The sequence below is a fragment of the Babylonia areolata genome, chromosome 4 (assembly GCF_041734735.1).
Source record: "Babylonia areolata isolate BAREFJ2019XMU chromosome 4, ASM4173473v1, whole genome shotgun sequence".
Lineage (NCBI taxonomy): Eukaryota > Metazoa > Mollusca > Gastropoda > Neogastropoda > Buccinidae > Babylonia > Babylonia areolata.
The window spans coordinates 30,318,510-30,340,460 of record NC_134879.1 but is presented as its reverse complement, the minus strand read 5'-3'; the positions used below and the strand labels follow the sequence as shown (position 1 = coordinate 30,340,460).

At 41.0% G+C, this 21,951-nt stretch overlaps 1 protein-coding gene across 1 annotated transcript; it reads left to right on the top strand.

The window, feature by feature from the left end:
• Positions 1-2,418: 2,418 nt before the first annotated feature.
• LOC143281037 (presenilin-1-like) lies at positions 2,419-20,819 on the top strand. Its single transcript, XM_076585941.1, is given in 11 exon segments — positions 2,419-3,103; positions 4,267-4,607; positions 5,615-5,756; positions 6,576-6,643; positions 7,322-7,542; positions 7,833-7,931; positions 9,958-10,062; positions 11,503-11,717; positions 11,719-11,740; positions 12,852-12,964; positions 13,726-20,819. Coding segments are annotated over 11 exon segments (1,587 nt in total). The 5' UTR covers positions 2,419-2,998; the 3' UTR covers positions 13,882-20,819.
• Positions 20,820-21,951: the final 1,132 nt, after the last annotated feature.

The following is a 21,951-nucleotide window of genomic DNA, read 5'->3' as shown; positions in this document are numbered from 1 at the left end:
GTGAGAGAGACAGACGCGGAGATGGATGGATGGATAGATGGTTTATTCATATAAGGCCATTGCCCCTCATGAATGCGGTAAACAGTGTACACACACACACACACACACACACACACATACACACACACACACACATACAGAGTATAAGAGAGAATCCACGTTTACATAGTTAAATATATGTTGTTTTGCTTGTTTATTTGTTTGTGTCTGCATGTCTGAAGGCCCCCCCCACCCCACCCCACCCCTAGGTGACCGCACTTGTTACATTTTCCCCATTTCGATTTGATGAAAAGAGAACTGTTGACGACAACTCAAATGCGAGGAACCCCGACATTTTTAACAGCTCTTTGCCTTCAGACAGTCGTCAGTGAGACCGAAAACAAACAGACGGACAAAGAGACAGAGATTTAATCAGGAAGCTCGCAAGATGAGGCCGACACGCATTCTATTAACTGTGACTAACTGATCGCACGGAGGCTGCATGGTCGCCTTTCACCAATCAGATGAATTAATTACCCATGGACTTTGTGGACTTGGACACTGTTCGAACTCGATCTGTCAGCCCGTAACACATGATCTATCAACCCGTAACACATTGAGATTGAACCTTGGATACTGAAGAAAAAATTGTTATCCTTCCTTCATGTCCCACCCCCACCCCCACGTACCCCTGCCCCTCATATCTCTCTCATTTCCCAGTTGTTCTGTTTCAATCATTCAGTCATCCTTACAACTATGTCAACAGATTCTCATGATTCATGCTTTACAGTAAGAGATAGACAAAAATGATCTTGGCAAAGGTCGTCTTACATGGGATAAGAGAAGCGGATTCATGTTTTACTTGGAAACTCTCTCTCTCTCTCTCTCTCTCTCTCTCTCTCTCTCTCTCTGTCACGTGTGTGTGTGTGTGTGTGTGTGTGTGTGTGTGTGTGTGTGTGTGTGTGTGTGTGTGTGTGCGTGTGTGCCAGTGAGAGTAGCCATCCTGACACAGTCAGTTATTCACACTCACCCCTTGCATCCTACACCATGCAGTCATTAACAGAGCACTACAGACTTACTATGAAACGGCCCAAGCTAGGTTTGTTGATGAAAAAGCTGACATAGGTGTACACTCTGAAATGACGACTCGCCTGGATATTTTTCACTGCGGAAAAACTGACGAATAGTTATCCTTGGTTGTACTGCTTATTATATATGATTTTCTATGAACTTTCCCATCATTAAACTAACAATCAAGCCGCAACTCATTGACTGATGGGATCTGCTGAAGTTTTAAACACAGACATCTTACACGGCAGATTCTCTGAAGGCTTTGTTTCGAGACAATGGTGCATCAGTGTTCCTCCGGGGGTCGGACGCAGGTGGACTTCTTAAAAGAAAAAGTGAACGTTTTCAATCAGATTTTAATGTTTTAAACTCTCGATATCAGTGCATGGGCTACTGCGTTTTTTTTTTGGTTTTTTTGGGGGGGTTTTTTTCAATGAAAAAAAAACTGGTTTTTGAGTGAAAAGATTGAAGTGGCGATAAATTGTTTTATTTATGGTACTTTTTTTCTTTCTTTTTTTTTTTTTTTTTTTTTTTACCATTGGCTTAAAACAGATGCTAACGAAATGGCCTTAGTTATCGGCGAGGCTCCGGTCTAAGCACCAAAATTTGATTCAGTTGATTCAGTGACTGAAGCCGCAATTGAACCTCAAGTTATACAAAGTTTCAGTATGTCCGTGGACCGGGTCGGATGATTGAGGGCTCTGAAATGGTGCCCTTCGCTTGGCTGTGCTCTAAGTCAGATTCAATGATTGAATGAAGACCATTTCTTGAAAACAAAAAACAAAAAACAAACAAGCACACACACACACACACACACACACACACACACACACACACACACACACACACACACACACACACACACACACACACACACAAAACACACAAAAAAACCCAACTTGAAATATATCATACTATATACCTTCCTGACACCTGATTTTTCTAAATTGTGTCTCAGAACTCGGAGAGCTGAGCTTGTTGATGATTGTTCACCTGGGTGTTATGTCAGCCTGTTTCTCTATATTTTCCTAGTCTGTCTCTTATTTATCTATCCATTACTGATAAATAGTTTTCTCACCGACGTCACTGATCAGTCAGTCAGTCGAATACGTTAGCCAGTTATCAGTGGCTACAGTATCGTCGCAAAGGATTTCAGTTTTATCAACACATATCTATCCCCAAGCTAAGAAATAATTGGTATGTGTTACAATTTATGAGATCACAGTGGTCATAGAGGCAAAATTAGCATTGCATAATAATGGACCCTGGGGACAATCTGATGAGGAAACAATAAACATGGTGACCGTGAAGCATCAAGGAAACGGAAATGACACTTGCTTTAGTTACTTCCTGTTTGGTTTTATCGTCAGAAAAGTGAGGTGCGCTGCAGTGAGATAAAGATATTGACGGACAGAGCAATTGTTAACGGCTTAGGTAAACCTGACTTACAGAGAAAAGCATGCGCATGACTATCAATGGGAAGATAGCTGCATCTGGTATTTTTATTCTTTGTTAGACTCATTTGTGATAGGTAAACTTAACGAAAGTGCATTGATTGCATACAGACAGCAGAGTGAGTCATTCATTTTGTCACACGGTTATAGCTGCCAGTCACATCATATTATTAATAAATTAGGAACCACACAGAATTAAAACATTTTTTTCTTCTTTCCTGTCTCAGGTGAAGTATAGATTTTGGTGGTGATAAACAATGCATGCATCGACGTAGCCAAGCAAATAAGTTGAAACCGCATTTGTGCATGTGCTATCAACAAATCAAGCCGCTGCTTGTTGCTAGGTAGAAAACTCAGTCCGTCTTTTTGTGACCACGGAAACTATATGAATGAGTGCCAACTTCATTACCGATCACAGAACAGACGAGCCCAATGAGCGAACTAGTTTGATGAGCAGCCATCCCCCGGGCGCTCAGAACGCACTGCAAGGAGACGAAATGGCGGAGACACTTCAGACTGCCTCCCCTGCTCACCTCCTGACCGCCAATGGTGATGCTGCCATTGATGAGGATCTGTCAGCCTCCACCTTCGAAAATGAGATGGTAAGAATCTTAAACATTTTCTGTTCCTTCAGCAGCTGGAACAACTTTAACAAGTCACCAATCACAGCAATTTATAATGATTTTTGATCTGAAACTCTTTTACCATCAAGTTTCAGTTTGGAAAATGCTCCTCAGCGCCAAATATTTTAGAACTGATGCTCTCAGTTCCAGGCTTCAGCTCATGTCAAAACAACACAGTGGACTTGTTCACTTTTGGAGACTAAGGTTAGTTACTGTTCTATTGGCAAGAAAAAGGTAGCAGCTGTCAAGCATTGCAACCGTGTGAAAAATGGTCTGGTTAACATGACCCCTTTATGTCAACTAAAGTCGCCAATGGCAGTGAAAGAGTTAAATCATAATCGGCCATTTTTATTTTTAAGATGATCATGATGCTAAGGAGTAAGGTCCTGCCACGATATTCACCTGCCTCCATGGGGCTGAAGATTCTGTTTATGTAGCATGCTACTAAATTTTCTGACATTAGAAATGACAGTCTCTTTGGTGTCATAATCGTACGTATAATATGCATTTTTTAAAACTGTCAAACTGTGCAAGTTATAAACAACAGGTTTGCTCCATTAAATTTTCAGTCTATCTTTTGTAAGGCATATTTATATACTAGAACTCCCCCAGGCCTTATTTCAGCTCTTTTATTTTCTTTATGCAAAGAAACTGCAAGTGCTAGGTTTGATTTCTAAACAATATATATTCTATAAATTTGGCTATAAATTTGACTTGCCATACAATTTCTTTCCTTTGACTGAAAACATGGTAGCAATCTTGACCAGTCAGATTCATCTGTTGAATGATTGTACTGATAAAAAGACAGGTCATCAATACTATGATTTTCTGACAATGGTTGAATTTTTCTAGAAATCACCCGCTTTATAATTTTCATACAATATCAGTATCTTATTATAGTATTTTTTAAATTTTATTATCCTTTGTTTCCATTGGAATAAAAAAAAAAGATATATATATATATATATATATATACACATATACATAAGAAAGAGAGAGAGAGATGCTTAGATATATAGATCTAGACATATATAGATACACACACATAATTTATTGAACACATTTAGTTTTTTAATTCATAAAGATAATATTTACATAACCATCATACACAGAAATTTGGCATGACAAAGTTCTAATGACAGGTCAAACATGAGGGAACGGAGGGAGCTGTGGACGAGATTGAGGTGGCAGTCCGTGACCCTCGCAGCCGGAACTCGGCGCCCAGAACTCACAGCGTGCCCACAGCCCTCAGCATGCAAACCCCCACCGACCAGCAGCCGGCAGCGTCACCTGGTGCACGCAGACACAGAAAACCCAAACGTCAGCGCCAGCGAGTGTCAGCGGAGGAGGAAGAGGAGGAGGAGATGCTGCTGTATGGAGCCAAGCACGTCATCATGCTGTTCATACCTGTCACTCTCTGCATGGCTGTGGTTGTGGCCACCATCAGTTCTGTCAGTTTCTACAGCACCAGTGATACGTATCTGTGAGTTGTTGTTGGTTGGATTCAGTGTCCTGATTACATTAAAAAAAAAAAAAAAAAAAAAAAAAGAATGAAAAAAAAAGAAGAAAGTTTTTGCTCAGCTTGAGGTTTGGACTAAGTTGGAGGCAGAGGAGATATATATATATAAAAGCAATGTAACTAAAAAAATAAAAACAAAAGAACAATGTGAAAGCAAGTGCAGCAAGATGTTGAACTAATGTACCAGGGAAAGTAGAAAATGTTTTGGTTATGCAGCATGTAAAACAGATTACATTGATGACTGTGTGCAGGGGAAGCTGAATACTAACATTGTTTAAATCAGTCAGTCAGGTATCAGTTGGATTTTTTTTTGGAAACCCCTGCCCCCCCCCCCCCCCCCCCCCCCCCCCCCCAGTGATTCTTGTGTACAGTTTAAAGTAGATGGGGTGTACAGTACAGTGAAAACCACACAGTAGGTAAGCTCAGCTTATTTGTGGAATCATACACAGTCTGGAATGTAATGCAGTATTTTATATGCATTTTCAGTTATTGACAGTTAAAACAAGAAAGAAAAAATAATGAATTTGTAATTCTTCATTATGTGAAGAGCTTGTTTCTTTTTAATTTAAAAAAGGAGAGATCAAATTATGTGATTGTTTTCAAAACAATTTCTATCTTCAAAAATTCCCATGACATCTGGGTTTGATTTTCAGTGGAAAAGCTGTTAAATTTGATTTCGGTTTTAGCTCTTGATGCCAGTGCGTTACTTTGTGAATATTTTTAGTACATTTGTGTGTTTTGTCACTGTGTGTGTGTACACATGCATGTGTATGTATGTGAGTAAGTCTGTGTGTATGTATGCATGTGTGTGTGTGTGTGTTTGTGTGTGCATGTATAACGTGTGTGATAGGGAGTCAGAGACTTAGAGACAGTGCATCTGTATTTGCAGTAGGTGTGCATGTGTGTATGTATCAGTGTATGCTCAGAAAAAAAAACCAATTTTTTTTCTCATGCTTCTTCCTCTGCTGCAGCGTGTACACTCCCTTTCATGACAAGACGACGGACACCGGAACCAAGCTGTGGCAGTCCTTCGCCAACGCCGGTATTTTGCTGGGGGTGATCATTGTCATGACCATTTTCCTGCTGTTGCTCTACAAGTACAGGTGCTATAAGGTACTGTGTGCTTTCATCTGGCGTTAGTGCTGTTGCCAGTTTGTACTGTTGCCAGTTTGTGCTGTTGCCAGTGTTGGCCTTCCTGATAATAATTTATTTGTTTTTTTTTTTTTAGTGCACAAGGTAGAAGATACAAGAAGCAACAATATACAAAGATATTTTATTTTTTCTAAAAGAGAAGTTGTTGCAATGTTTGTTGATAGAAAGGTGACATATAAAGTGAACCATCTGTTGCTGTAAAGAAGGGATCTTTCATTCTTCCCTCTCTGGTAATGAGAAATGGAGGCCAAAATATGTCTTTTTATTTTCTCATTGCATGTTCGACTGGCTTCATTGTAACTTGAGAGAAAATAATGTGTGCTTCTTCTTGGTGTTCACACAAGCGCTTTTCGTATCTTAGCTGGATGAATTTGTAGCCATGTTTGATTCACATTTATGCGGGTAGGGCAAACCTTGGGAAATAAAGTATTAGAGCACCCAAAGACCTGTATTGAGCTTGATTTTTTAAAGTACCAATGCTGCCATCATTGTTCAGAATGTTTCACTTTCAGTCATGCTTACGTATGTTTCACTTACATTCCATTGTAATTATGATTATGGTCCTGCATTTGATTAAGTGAAATGTAGAACTGATTCAAGTAATTGTTCTTCTAATGTGTAAATGGCAGAATCAGAACACATGCTTTCTGCTTGTTATTATTTGAAACGTTTCATTTGTTGTCTTTTTGTGGAAATCAGTAATTAACAGAAGATACCAGACTAATCAGACTTACAGAGTGTGTGTGATTGTAAAGTGATCCCTGGTTTGACATGTTTCAGATCATTCATTGCTGGTTGATTGGATCATCAGTGTTGCTGCTTTTCCTCTTTTCTTACATTTATCTTGGGTGTGTATATCATTTTTATATTCTTCATATTTTTCAAGCTCTATTGAGTTTTCTTTTCTGCATCTCTCGGTATCTGTCTTACTGTCTGTCTGTTGCCCTCTCTTTCTGCCTCCTGTCATTCTTACCCTTGCTGAGTTGCTCTCTCTCTCCATGTCTATCTCTGTTTCTGTCTGTCTGTCTGTCTTTCCATCTCTCTTTCTTTCTCTCACTCTCTCCCCCCTCCAGCACTCAAAAATGTTTTCATCTTCACTTCCACATGTAGTTGAATACTCTTTTTGAAGGGTGAGTCACAGAGTTCAAACTACCCAATTCATGTCAGTGCTGCTTAATTGTAAGAGCTTTCACTTCTGGATTTGTTTCACTGCATGTTTTTCTCTATGTGTGAGCAAGGTGATGGAACACACAGAGTATCACTGGCTTGGAGATGTGCCCTGTTGTTGCTTCTCTCTAGCCTCCCCCCCCCCCACCCCACCCCACCCCCCCGTCACAATCCCCCACAACCCCTCACAACCCCCCTTTATTTTGTTTTTTTTAAAGCCAATGTGCTGAACTGTATGGATGTCTTCAAGCTTTGACGCATGAGTGTGTGTTCATGGATGTGTGTGTGTGTTACATGTGTGTTCATGGATGTGTGTGTGTGTGTGTTACACGTGTGTTCAGGTGTGCGTGTATGTGCAGGGAGGTGCTGCGGGCGTACAACGTGCCCATGGACTACGTGACGGTGATCATCCTGATGTGGAACTTTGGGGTGGTGGGCATGGTGTGCATCCACTGGAAGGGCCCCCTGCTGCTGCAGCAGATGTACCTCATCGTGGTGTCGGCCCTCATGGCCCTCATCTTCATCAAGTACCTGCCTGACTGGACTCCCTGGACCGTCCTTGGCGTCATGGTCATCTGGGGTCAGTGGGTAGGGTGTCGTGGGGTATGGGAATGCTGGGGGCGGAGGGGTGGGGGAGGACAACTCTGAGAAAGAAAATTAATAAATGTGTTGTATTTGGGAAAATAATGTTAGCGTTGTAATGAAAGAAAAAAGTCTCTGTGAGGATTTTGTGTTTTGTATTATATGCAGAAGAGAATCTTGGTGGATATGTATTTATACATAACTTAAGAAAATGGTTAAAAAAAAAAAAAAAAAAGCCTTTGGTTGTTAGAAATCATTGGTAAAAGTTACATTTACTTGTTGGAACAGATCTGGTTGCTGTGCTGTGTCCAAAGGGACCTTTGAGAATGCTGGTGGAGACTGCTTCACAGCGCAATGAACCTATTTTCCCTGGCCTCATTTACTCCTGTAAGTTCTTGTGGTGTAGTCAGTGTGTGTGGGTGTGGTTGTGAGAGTGTGTGTGCATGTGCGTGTGCGTGTGGGTGTATGTATTAGTGCAATCAACCTGAATGTGGTGCATGAATGTACACCACTGTTTTTATGTATATCAAAAAAAAAAGGTTGAATTTCAAGGTTATATCTGTGTGTATGCTTTGATACCCCCTTGAAACTGATGCTGAAACTCCGGTGCTTTTGCTGTTTAGTGGTTGAATTTAAAAAAAAAAAGTTTTTAACTCTGTGTTTCTGTCCCATTGATCATACTGTGTTCCATTCTGTCATTTTGAACAGGTTTTAGCCTGAATAGCTTTTTTTTTTTTTTTTTTTTGATGCGTGTGTGTATTATATTTGTTGATTTTCATTTTCTGTTTCTTATTTCTCTCTTCGTTTTTTGTTTTGTTTTTGTTTTCCCGCTTTATTGAAATAATAATCCATACAGGATTGTGTTGTAGCATATCACTACCAGTGTTTGACTTGAAGGAGTGGAATGAAATATATACGCTTTAGACAGTGTGCTTCCCCATCAGCCAGTTTCAGTTTCAGTTTTAGTAGTTCAAGGAGGCGTCACTGCGTTCGGACAAATCCATATACGCTACACCACATCTGCCAAGCAGATGCCTGACCAGCAGCGTAACCCAATGCGGTTAGTCAGGCCTTGAGAAAAAAAAAAGGCAAAGTGGTTCGCATCACAGATTGATGACATGGAGGGACGCAGGTTGGAGCCACATCCGAGATGGGTTGTTGTTTTTTTGGCTCCCACCCAGAGGTGAGTGTGTTTTGGACTCAGATGGGAAGGCTGGGACCACGCAGTCGAGGGTCATCCACTTCATGGATGTATCATCGGGAGTGTTGCTCAAATTTCCTGACCAGGATGCAATATCAGGAGTGTTGCTCAAATATCCTGACCAGGATGCATTATCAGGAGTGTTGCTCAAATTTCCTGACCAGGATGCATCATCAGGAGTGTTGCTCAAATTTTCTGACCAGGATGCATTATCAGGAGTGTTGCTCAAATTTTCTGACCAGGATGCATTATCAGGAGTGTTGCTCAAATTTTCTGACCAGGATGCATTATCAGGAGTGTTGCTCAAATTTCCTGACCAGGATGCATCATCAGGAGTGTTGCTCAAATTTCCTGACCAGGATGCATTATCAGGAGTGTTGCTCAAATTTTCTGACCAGGATGCATCATCAGGAGTGTTGCTCAAATTTCCTGACCAGGATGCATCATCAGGAGTGTTGCTCAAATTTCCTGACCAGCACTGCCGGTGTCTGTACAGGTCTATCAGTGTTTGAGACACCAGGGTGTATAGTATGACAGTTGGGCACTGTCAGGTAGTTGCAAACCTAAAAGCATTGTTAATTACACATGCTTAACCGTGACCCACTAGTGCAGACTCCGGCAGGGGTCTGACATTCCTGTCCTGTGCAAACTATTATCTGCCTATGCAAAGAAAACGAAAGTAACTATGGCCGATAACCTCCCAGAAGTAGGTAACCTCCCCTTTGTCCCCGTGGCTAGCGCCCTGTTTTTTCCGGCAGCCATCTTGACTCCTGTTCCTGTGCTCTTCATACAGCTAAGTTTTTTTTTTGCATTTTCTGTCTATCGATTCTTTGGCGTTTCTGCTTTTTGTCCAATTATATCTTCAGCCAGGTCGCAAAATCATGTGGCTCGATTGGGAGATGGGGCTAAAATTAAGGCATTGTCGTCACCACCCCCATCATCATTAATCATCATTGAAATATTGAAAACAAAAGTGTCCCAGAGCGCCTCCCTTTTTGCTAATGTTTGGCTTCATTGGCCTGTCAGTGGACTGGCCTGTGAACTTTGCTCTTTGACTCCACACTTTGGGTTGCCTGGGGGCGTGTCACCCATGGGCTTTACCTCGAGTATGAGGCTGTGAATAAAATCATACATGCAGTGTATGTGATTTGAAAGGATAATCATTTTGGTGTGTGTGTGTGTGTGTGTGTGTGTGTGTGTGTGTGAAAACAGCTACGATGATGTGGCAGGTGGCAAACATGGCAGACGGAGAGGATGGAGGAGGCGGCAAGAAGAAGAAGAAACGGAAAAGAACTACACAAAATGCCACAGACTCAGGTACATTGAGAACAACGCCATTTATTTATGAACGTTTACACACTGAATGTTATCGTGTGCATATATATCCAGATTATTGTTCAGTCACAGAAAAAGAAAAAGGCACTGTATTACTTCATGATTCTATGTCAGTTTTTTATTTTGATAATTGGCACATAATCTCCTGAAATAGCTCCATTGTGGTCAGAGGGGCTTTTAGCAACAGGATTTTGATTTGAATCATCCTGTATGTCTTGTTTAAAACCAGGATATTTTTTTCAGTGGACAGCCCTTTTATTACAGTGCTTTTCTTCTTCTTTGGTATTTGTAGTACATGCATGTTGTATATCATACTTTATTTTTTATCCCAAAGACTCCTGTTTTAATAATAACCAACCTACAACTTTCAGCTGAGTGTAGGACAAAGAAAAAAACCTGTGAAGGAATCATACCCTATCCACTGGGCCACTGTTGAACATTTTTGGTCCTTTTTCTGACTTATGTCTGCTGACAGAATGAGTCTGTGTATCATTTCCAGAAGTACCACCCACCACCACAAGACAGCACAGGTGGTAAAAACAAGGGGGAACATGAGCCTGAACTGTAAAAAAAAAAAAAAAGAAAAAACGAAAGAAAAGAAAAAAAGATGACGATACAAGAGTCTGATACCTTGAGTTGAAAAATATAAGAACATCTTAATATGAAAATATAGCAGTTATGAACATAAATATAAATGACATGTGTATAACCCAGTACATGTATTTTGAACCTTAATTGCAATGTTTTTAAAAGCGAATATGTGAAATGCTTTTATTTGAGAACATATGTTTATTACTCTTGTTTAATCAAGTTATCCGCGCGTGTGGGGTGGGTGGTGGTGGTGGGGGGGGGGGGGGGGGTGCGGTGCGGGTGTGTGCTGATTATCTGGTTGTGGTTTTCCGCAGTTCATCTTTATTCTTATCTTATCTGTCTATTATAATCAATGTGCAGTATAGTAGGCTATGTTTATAATTATATTCAAATAATGTTTCTTAATTCTTTCTGTTTTTACATTAAGAATACTAGTTATTACCTGCAGTGTGTGGATGTATGTATGAAACGATGTATGTGATATTTTTTTACATTTGTATCTTCGTAATATTTGTAGGGGCTGTTGTTGGCTTTTACAGTTATGGTCCCCATGTTGTTTACTTGTTTATGTTGTGATAATGCACCTGACCAAATTTCTCCAGTTGGAGATAATAAAGTTATTCTTATCTTATCTTATCTTATCTTTTAAAGGGGGCCATGAACCAGATGCTATAGCAGTTGTCAGCATGATTGACTTCATGTGTATATCCCAGAACATGTTTCCATCCCCCTAGAGGTAGCAGTGAACCAAGAGCTGTAGCAGTGGTGAACATTGGTGCCATCACTTGTATAACCCAGTGCATGTATCCATCCACTCCCTCCTCACCCCAGAGGGCGCAATGAACCAGGAGCTGACACCGGCGCTGGAAGAGACGGACGATGATGGCGGGGCCACAGAGTCGCAGCGGGCTCGCAGCGCTGTGCAGGCGCTGAACAGCACAGACACCGCCGCCAGCAGACAGACCAGTCCTCCACGCAGCTCGGCCACACCCCCACAGCAGCAGCAGCGCTCACACTCCCAGGGAGGGCGGTGGGGGAGAGGGGGTCATGGACGAGGATGATGAAGAAAGTAAGTTTCAGTTTCTCAAGGAGGCATCATGCCATTCAGAACAAATCTATATTTTAACTATCCATACTTTACCGTGACCCAACTAGTGCAGACTCCGGCAGGGGTCTGACATTCCTGTCCTGTGCAAACTACTATCCGCCTATGCGGAGAAAACGAAAGTAGCTACAGCCGATAACCTCCCGGAAGTAGGTAACCTTCCCTTTGCCCCCCTGACTAGCGCCCTCTTTTTCCAACTCCTGTTCCTGTGCTCTTCATACGGCTAAGTTTTTTTCATATTTTCTGTCTGTACCGTGACCCACTAGTGCAGACTCTGGCAGGGGGTCCGATTCCTGTCCTGTGCAAACTACTACCCGCCAATGCGGAGAAAACAAAAGTAGCTACGGCCGAAAACATATACGCTGCACCACGTCTGTTTGGCAGATGCCTGACCAGCGCAGCATGACCCAATGTGCATGGCATAAATAAGGGGTGTGGGTGTGTGATAAGGGCCAGGGTAGGAGCGAGGTGGAGGGTAGCGGGTTGGGGGGGGGGGTGATGATGTGGGATCTCTGCAGGTGTTGGGAAGGGTTGTCGTACAGACCAGTCGGGGTGGGTGTGCACTTTTGTGTTAACTGATGCAGTCACTGTTTTTTCTCCCAAACAATTTTTTTTTCCCAGGCACATACTGATGTAGGAATCCCAAACAGATAGAAACTGCCAGCCGGAGTTGAATGCACAGGGGATTTCGGTGAAAGTAAAACTAGAAATAATTTATTTTTCTATGGTCTGACATGCATCAAACATGAGTGTGGCAGTTGATAGAACGGTTTGGTGTTTTCTCAAAGAGTTCATTGATGACTGGAAAATTGTTACTTTGTACAGCTGTGCAACATACCTTAGAGCAGTGGTAATGCATCCGCCTAGGAAGGCAGCCTGTTGTTTAAATGACTTGGGCTTGTAGAGTGCTTGGAGATTAGTCTCTGATCAATGATAGGCACAGTATTAGTATCATTAATAGTAATAATGATAATGATATTTATGATAATGATGATGGTAATGATAATGATATGACACTATTGATATTAATAATAACTACAATACTAATAAAGCTAACACTGTGCGATGATTGCAGGGGGAGTGAAGCTTGGACTGGGGGACTTCATTTTCTACAGCGTGCTGGTGGGCAAAGCCTCCTCCAATGGTGACTGGAACACCACTCTGGCCTGCTTCGTGGCCATCCTCATTGTGAGTCACTCCCTTCAACCCCTCACACTTTGTGCTGCACTTGAGTGCCTGAGGCGAGCCATTACTTTTACAAGTAATTATCGCCTTAAAAATAAGAGCAACGAGATTTCACAGTGTCTGTTTGGAAAGTTGTAAGGTACCAGTGATCCACACTCCTGAATATTTCCTTTACTCATCCACAAGTCATTCGGTTGGGGGGTGGAGGAGGGGGGGTGCGGCAACAGCCGAGTGATTAAAATGTTTGACTTTCATTCTGAGGTTAAATCCCTGTCGTGGTGCTTGGTGGGTTAAGTCTTGGAGATTATTCCAATTTCACAGGTCAACAAATGTGCAGACCTGCTAGTGCCTGAACCCCCTGTCATGTGTATATGCTTGTAGTAGATCTGTAATTCATGTTGGTGTTCAGTGAGTTATGGAAGTTCAGTTCAGTTACTAAAGGATGTGTCTCTGCATTTGGACTACTACCATACTGTGTCATTTACGCTACACCACATCTGCTAAGCAGATGGCTGACCAGCAGCTTAAAATTTTACATTTTATGGAACGAGTACATCCAGAGCATGCACACCTCAGAGTTTGGCTGCCCTGCATGGCAGGGTTTAAAATGGTCATGAATGTAAAATGCCCAATAAAATTTTATACATATATGAGTGAACATGGGAGTTGCAGCCCACAAATGCTGACGAAGAAGAAGTAGAAGCAGAAGAATCCAGGAGTGATGAAAACGTTTGACAGACTGTGCGTGTCTCGTGTGTCCACAGGGTCTGTGCTTCACACTGCTGCTGCTGGCCATCTTCAAGAAGGCCCTGCCGGCCCTGCCCATCTCCATTACCTTCGGCCTCATCTTCAACTTCATCACCACCTCCCTCGTGCGCCCCTTCTGCGACAGCCTGGCCAGCGAGCAGATCTACGTGTGAGGGGCGGAGTGACACCACACCGCCATCAGTCGGCCAGGGAGGGAAGGAGGGAAGGAACGCTCAGCGCTCACAGTGAAGTGTGTATGACTGTGGGATCATGACGTTCATTCAGCCTGAGGGGCCAGCGGTTTGTTGGAGCTGTACAGTTTGTGAGGCAGAGACTTTGTCTCAGAATGATGGACTGATTTTATAAGCTCATGATACCTGAAGGCAAGTCCGAGTGTCTGAGAGCAATGGAATTGCTGGTGTAAAATGAGAATCTTGAGGCTGAGCTAGTTCTAGTTTGTAAGGTATCACAGAACTTTGAATGAATGGTAGTGCGCTGAGATAAAGGCTGAGCTAGTTCTAGTTTGTAAGGTATCACAGAACTCTGAATGAATGGAAGTGCGCTGAGATAAAGGCACAATGATACATTGAGCAATTTCAGACTAGATGTTCGGAGTTTGGGGTTTTGTTTTTAAGTGGAAAGATGTGCGGTAAGTGATTTGTTCAAAGGTTTGGTTCTGAAGACCAAAAAGGAATTATCAGTCATCCACCATAGTTATTTTCCCAGGAATTTTGTTTTTTTACAGGCTGAAGACAAAGCTTCACCCACAATAGCTGCAGCAGTATCGTGTTTGTTATAGAAATTGTTGTTGACTGTTGATAGCTTTAACCTGTGCAAAAGTTGGTGTCATTAATTCAGTTCAGCCTGCACTTTTTAAGGACATGTATAGAGCCTGAAGATGTAGGCTTCACATGGTAACTTGTACCGATAGGAAATGAAGATGTCCTGATGAAATTAGTAAATAATATTCCGTTTACATGATAATTACTTTTTTCAAGCCATGGTAAGGGTTTATTAATTGAGAATGCATCTGAGAGACTCAAGGCCCAACAAAACAAGTGTGTGCATGTGTGTATGTGTTTGTGTGTTCGTGTGAGTGTGTGTGTTTGTGCATGCACTTGCACTGACATGAACACATGTACAGCTGTTTATGCTTATTTATGTGCATATGTGTTGTGAAAGAAGTAGAGGATAGCAGATCGGGCTTGCACTGACAGATTAACAGATTAGATTTCATTAGATTTCAGTGACAGTCCAAATGGAATGAATGAAGCAGCTGGAACGGTTGCTCATATATCTAGACATATATTGTATGATTTAGTTTATGGGGATTAATTTTCTTATTGTGAGAATTAGACTTCTTTCCTGGACCAGACCTGAAATTATCTCTGGAATCTATGGTATGCTTGTGGAGCGGGAAAAAAAGCTGAAATTGACGTAACGGCACTGGTGAGTGGTATTTATGCTGTTGTGTGAAGGGTATTCTTTTTTGTGATGTGTGAACAATTTTCTATTGTTTCTATTGTTGTGTGAACAACATGGTTTTGTGTGTGTGTGTGTGTGTGTGTGTGTGAATGTTTACTGGTGATTTGGTCTTTGCCTTTGACTTTCTTGCCATTTTATGTTCCTCAGTTGTCAGTGTTGTGCTCAGCATACTCATATTTGCAAAATCTTTTTTTTTTGTATATTTTTTGTTTATTTTATTCTATAAATGCAAGTTTAATCATGAAAAATGAATCGACCATTCCAGTTGAAGCTTTTGTTCTGTTTTTTTTAAATTTTTGTAAATTTTTTTTATCATGGTTTTTGCATTTACTTTCCTCAAGACTGCGTTACATGCTTAGAGTATTGGAGGCATGTATGGTAGTTACTTGGGATGGTGAGGATAATTCAGTGACTGCTTTAATGCATGCTGTCCCCCACTCCCCCTTTCCTCTCTCCAGTGTGTCTGCAGTCTTATGTTAACTTGCTGCAGGGTTTAATATTGCTGGGTTGTGAAATCGTCAAGATTGAGAGAGAGATTAGTTGATCATCCTGCAATAGTTTGTGCCAATGTATGGATTTAAAAAAAATATATAGTTTTTGCTTGTTGGATTATTTTTTCTGTAACTATTTATTTGTTTATTTATTTTTTTACGTTTTGTAATTAGGAAGTGAAAAAAATGATTAGAATGGTTGATTTATGTAGTTTTTCTTACAGGAATTTAAAATAGATTTTGAATGAAACAGTGCAGTTTTTTTAGCATGAGAACAAGCACAGCAGTGTGTGTATTATAGTGTGGCATTGAGAGTATTGCATCATTACAGGTATTATGGCATAAAACAAGCACAAGGGGGTAGTTGATATCCGTTTTATTTCATAGGTGCAGTTAGTGTACATTGTCTTTTGGCAATTTTCATACACATGTATTTGTAATTTTATTAAAACAGTTAGGACCATGTCTGTCTGTGCATAAACAGATGAATATAAAGTAAGATGGATGCTTAATTTTAATTGATGTTGAAAATGTGTAAGCGTGTATACAATGGTGAAAATAAATACGTGGAGGAAAGCTTTTTACATGTGCGCATGTTCAGTAACAATAATTGAAAGGGTGGGTGCCATTTTCTTTTACCCAGTGATTAATCTGTTTTGAATTGTATTGTCTTTGTAAAAAAATCAAAGACGAACATCCTTTTTGTAGAACATAGCTTTATTTATTGATCTGAACTGTGAGGTTGTGTGCACTGTGAGTAAAGTAAATGATATTGGCAGCAGTGGTTTCCATCCAGAATAAGAATAGATGTGGAACAGATGGCTACAGTATGTCAGCATAATGTGACGACGTGTGCACCATTTCTGTTTTATAATGTGACGATGTGTGCACCATGCACCATTTCTGTTTTATAATGTGACGACGTGTGCACCATTTCTGTTTTATAATGTGACGACATGTGCACCATTTCTGTTTTATAATGTGACGATGTGTGCACCATTTCTGTTTTGCATTGCAGTAACACTTTGTGTTTTTTTAATTTTTGGAGTTGCTGTGTCAGAAATGGTTAGACACTGGCCCCACCCAGCGCTCACCAGTGATTAGGGTTCGATGTCTCATTTTGACAAGGGATTGTGTCCTTGGGAAAGGCACTTGACTTTAATTCTTCTTACTCCATATTGTCACTGTCGCTGATCCCTTAACCTGGTTTGGTTGTGGGGAGGCGCTGCAATACTAAACGCATCACCGACGTCCTCCATTTCTCTGGTCATGGGATAGGAAGTTCTGGCAAAGCTTCTCTCTGTCCACTCAGTGACATTGTCTGCCCACTTCTTTCACTGTCTGCCTCATTTTCTTTTCCCCTGCACTGTTTCCTGACGGATGGTCTTGAAGGGTCGATCAGATCTTGCCACATGGCCACACCATCTCATTTTCCTTCTTTTCACCGTGGTAAGTGTTTTCAAACTGACCAGTGTGCTCTCACTCCACCCAGGTTGAATGGGAAATGGGAACTTTGATGGGTAAGGTTAAAACGGAAAGAGAGGATTAGGCCTTCTGCTCTCCATGCCATGCCCTGGACACAGTGGATACACTGCCCCAATGGCTGTGACAGGCCAAGGGACCTTTTTAACCCTTTGTGTAAACCTGAGGATATCCATGACAGTGTGTGTGACAGTGATTGGACCGTACCGTGTCAGTGTCCTGTGGCAAGGATGTCGCCTCTCTTTCCTGTGGAAAGTCTGTGTGTGAAATTCCTGTGGAGCGTTGCAGGAGGGCATTGATGCCTTTCTTTCTGCTTGCCCTGTATAATTGTTTGCCTGTCAGGGTTTGTTCTCGAAAGGATTAAGCAAGAGACTTTGTTTATTTTGTATGAGAATTTTTTTTTTTTTTTTTTTTTTCTTGTTCCAGACACTTACTGGAGTTGATGGCTGCTTTACTATGTGCATAACACATTGCATTGAATTGTATGTCTTTTTTTATTTTTATTTTTTTTACCATGTTTTGTAATGGAATACTTTCCAGTGCTGACTTGCAACAAGAAATGCATCCAACAGTATCTGTTTACCATCTGAGCATCTGTCATAACAGATTACCTTGTAGTAGTGTCACACTAACAGTGTTATGTGGTACACAGTGTGGTGGGTATTGTGGACTATATGTTGTTTTCATGTGTGTATGTGTGTGAGAGATAAAACTTCAGATATAATCTTATCAGTTGTGTCTGAGGATAATCCTCAGAAACACCCATTGAAGAATCATACTTTGTAACTGATTTATATTGATATGTACAATTCCTGTTGTACATTTTCAGTTCCGGTGTCAGTGTTGTAACTGAATCTGTTGTACAAACAGTACACAGTGAAGTATAAAACACTTATTTTAATGGTTACTTACCAGACCACACAGGACCATGCCAAATGTTTGATCACTAGGATGCTGAACATGTGAACCAAGGCCTGCAGTATTTGTATATCTCTTTTTATCACAACAGATTCCTCTGTGAAATTCAGGCTGCTCTCCCCACGGACAGCGCGTTGCTATACTCAAAAAAGCGCCACCCATTTTTTTATATTTTTTCCTGCGTGCAGTTTTATTTGTTTTTCCTACCAAAGTGGATTTTTCTACAGAATTTTGCCAGTAACAACCCTTTTGTTGCCATGTGTTCTTTTACGTGCGCTAAGTGCATGCTGCACACGGGACCTCGCTTTATCGTCTCATCCAAATGACTAGCGTCCAGACCACCACTCAAGGTCCAGTGGAGGGGGAGAAGATATCGGCAGCAATGATTCGAATCAGCACGCTCAGATTCTCTCGCTTCCTATGCGGACGCGTTACCTCTAGGCCATCACTGTAGAGCACATTGTGGTTTTTAGTGTTGTAGTTCAAAGCATTTCCATAGCTGGATGAATAAGCTTGTGTGGATATGGCTCTGTGGTTGATAAGTTATTCCACTTCCGGTGTGAATTACCCAAGGTCATGCATGTTCTGAGACAGGCTGAGTGTTATCACCCTTTATATTGGATTTCTTTCCAGAGTTCACTGTCAATGATCACTGTCCTGTTGAGTGATAAGAAGAGCAATATGTTGTTGGCTGTTGGTTTCATGTTTGGTAAAATTCACATAACAGCACCACATTTTTTGTCTTTCTGCTTTCTGGAATCGTGGAATGACTGAACATCTTTCCCAAGAAGTCTGGATGACACTGTTGTGGGTTTTCATCGCTTTGGGCAGCAGATGCTTCATGCAGCAAACTGTTTATATCATGCTGTGAGAGAAGAGAAGTGAGATAGTATATTACTGTATGTAGTGAGTGTGTGTGTGCATGCAGAGAGACTCCTGTTGAATGTCCTTTTTTTTTCTGTGTGCCAAGTCCAGAATTCCAGACATGGACAGTTGTTGAGCAGTCTGATGACTGATGAAGACCTGGAACTGACAGGCTCTTGACAGGCTAGACAGGGACTGTTATGAAAACAGAAAACTGTTGTCACAGGGGAAACCTGATTGTTCTTGACCCTGACAATGACTGTTCACGGGGAACGTTCTTAACCCTGATGATGACAGTTCATGGGGAACGTTCTTAACCCAGATGATGACAGTTCATGGGGAACGCTCTTAACCCTGATGATGACAGTTCATGGGGAACGTTCTTAACCCTGATGATGACAGTTCATGGGGAACGTTCTTAACCCTGATGATGACAGTTCATGGGGAACGTTCTTAACCCTGATGATGACAGTTCATAGGGAACGTTCTTAACCCTGACAATGACTGTTCCCGGGAACGTTCTTAACCCTGATGATGACAGTTCATGGGGAACGTTCTTAACCCTGATGATGACAGTTCATAGGGAACGTTCTTAACCCTGATGACAGTTCATGGGGAACGTTCTTAACCCTGATGATGACAGTTCATGGGGAACGCTCTTAACCCTGATGATGACAGTTCATAGGGAACGTTCTTAACCCTGATGATGACAGTTCATGGGGAACGTTCTTAACCCTGACAATGACTGTTCCCGGGAACGTTCTTAACCCTGATGATGACAGTTCATGGGGAACGTTCTTAACCCTGATGATGACAGTTCATAGGGAACGTTCTTAACCCTGACAATGACTGTTCCCGGGAACGTTCTTAACCCTGATGATGACAGTTCATGGGGAACGTTCTTAACCCTGATGATGACAGTTCATAGGGAACGTTCTTAACCCTGATGACAGTTCATGGGGAACGTTCTTAACCCTGATGATGACAGTTCATGGGGAACGCTCTTAACCCTGATGATGACAGTTCACGGGGAGTGTTCCAATCAGTGTCAGGGAATCATTATTGGTATTGTGTTCCATCACACAAATTTGTACAACACTCTTTTTGTTGGTAGAGTGTTGTCAGGGAATCATTGCTGGCATTCTGTTTCTCAACACAAATTTGTTCCACTGTTTTTGTTGTTGATAGGGCTTTACTCAGCAGGGTGGCGTTCTGTTTCTTAACACAAATTTGTATAATTTGCTGTTGTTGTTGTCGATAGGGCTTTACTCAGAAGAGTGGTCTTTACTCTTAAGTTTCTTGCATTGTGTTCTCCGATATGATGTATGTTGTGCAGTGTTGTGTCATGTAAGTGGACCAAGGAAGTGAATTGGGAGTACTGAGTGGTTCTGCTGTAGTCTGTTTTGCTGTGTGTTGGCTGGAGAATGACTTGATGTTGGATGTTGTCTGACTGTGTAAAATAAAAAATAAAAAAACGAAAGAAAAAAAAGTGTGATAATTCACCATTGGATGTTGTCTGTGTACAAAAAAAAAAAAAAATCCAAGAAAAAAAAAAGTGTGATGACTTATGTTTGATGTTGCCTGATTGTGTACAATAAAAATCAGAGGAAAAAAAAAGAAGTTGGTGTAGGTGTGCAAATGTTCATCAACAGATTTAGTTTTCAGAGGCAGCATGCAGTGTTGCAACTATATTTTGTCTCTCATTATTCTACTGCCAGTGAAGTTGAAGTTATGCCTTCTGGTTTGAACAGTACTATATTTTTTTTGTGTAACTGTCTTTTTCATTTAGCATAGTTCTTTTTCTTATTGTTATCTGAAAGAATGCTAGTTGTTTTGAAAGAGCACAACACTTATCAATTATATTCATGCATACAAAACTGTAAAACTTTGTGTACATGTCATAGTATTTGAAAATAACAGAGAGACAGGTGGACACACAGTACATTTCATCCACCAAGGCTCCACACAACAGCCAACAACAACAGTGCTAGCAATTGCATATGCAAAGTTCTTGCACAAAACTTATCAGTACATCAATACAGTTGAAAGGATTGACAACGTCACATCGTCATGTACGCCAGCATATGGCAGGAGTGTTTACATGTGAAAAAAACACAAAAGCATGGAATTACATGGAGCCAGTCATAAACATGCTTTGAATTTCAGGACATGAATGGCGCTACCTTTCACTTAAGAATACAACAGATAAAATAAATATCATATACTTACTTTAACGTAAGTGGTCGTACATATAGCATTTGCAATGTTTGTGTTTACAAAAGTGTGTTCAGGAAACTGACTTTTTCTCAGAGAGAGAGGCAAATGAAGGTGGGGGAGAGAAGGGAGGGGGGTACCATGTGTTAATATCACTAACATGATTTTTGTGATGCTCTCTCAAATGTAATGAAACAAAGACATCGATTTAACTATACTGCATGCGGAATCACCACAAGAGCAATGAAATATAGTAAACACAGAACTTTCTGCACATGAACACACATCACATGATGTAGCACACTATGGGACACACACACACACACATTCACACACACACACACATGCAGAGTAGAATCAGAAGCACTGACTTCAGGAAAAGTTTATAGGGATGGGAGTTGGGGACTTCAGTTTTAACAGAAGAGAAAAGAAAGAAACCTACTGTGAACACATTGGCGAGTTTTTGTAATTTTAAGCCAAAGTTTTCTTCATGTTCATCTCAGAGTTTGTAATTTATTCAAAAGCGTTGTCTTTAATACAAGAAAACCCATATTGTTTTGTTTGATTAACCCATTCCAGACATCTGCAGAAAGTGACAGGAAAAACAGTGAACATGATGATGAAAGAACAGAAAGAAAATGGATGGGGGTGTGGGAAGGGATGATACCCAGGATTTTTTTCCTTTTAGACAGCTGAAAACAGTCAAATGTAATGTAAATGCATCTAATATACTTAAAGCAGAAACAAAATCCCAAGAAACAGATTTGTATTTCAAACTCGTCAAAAAAA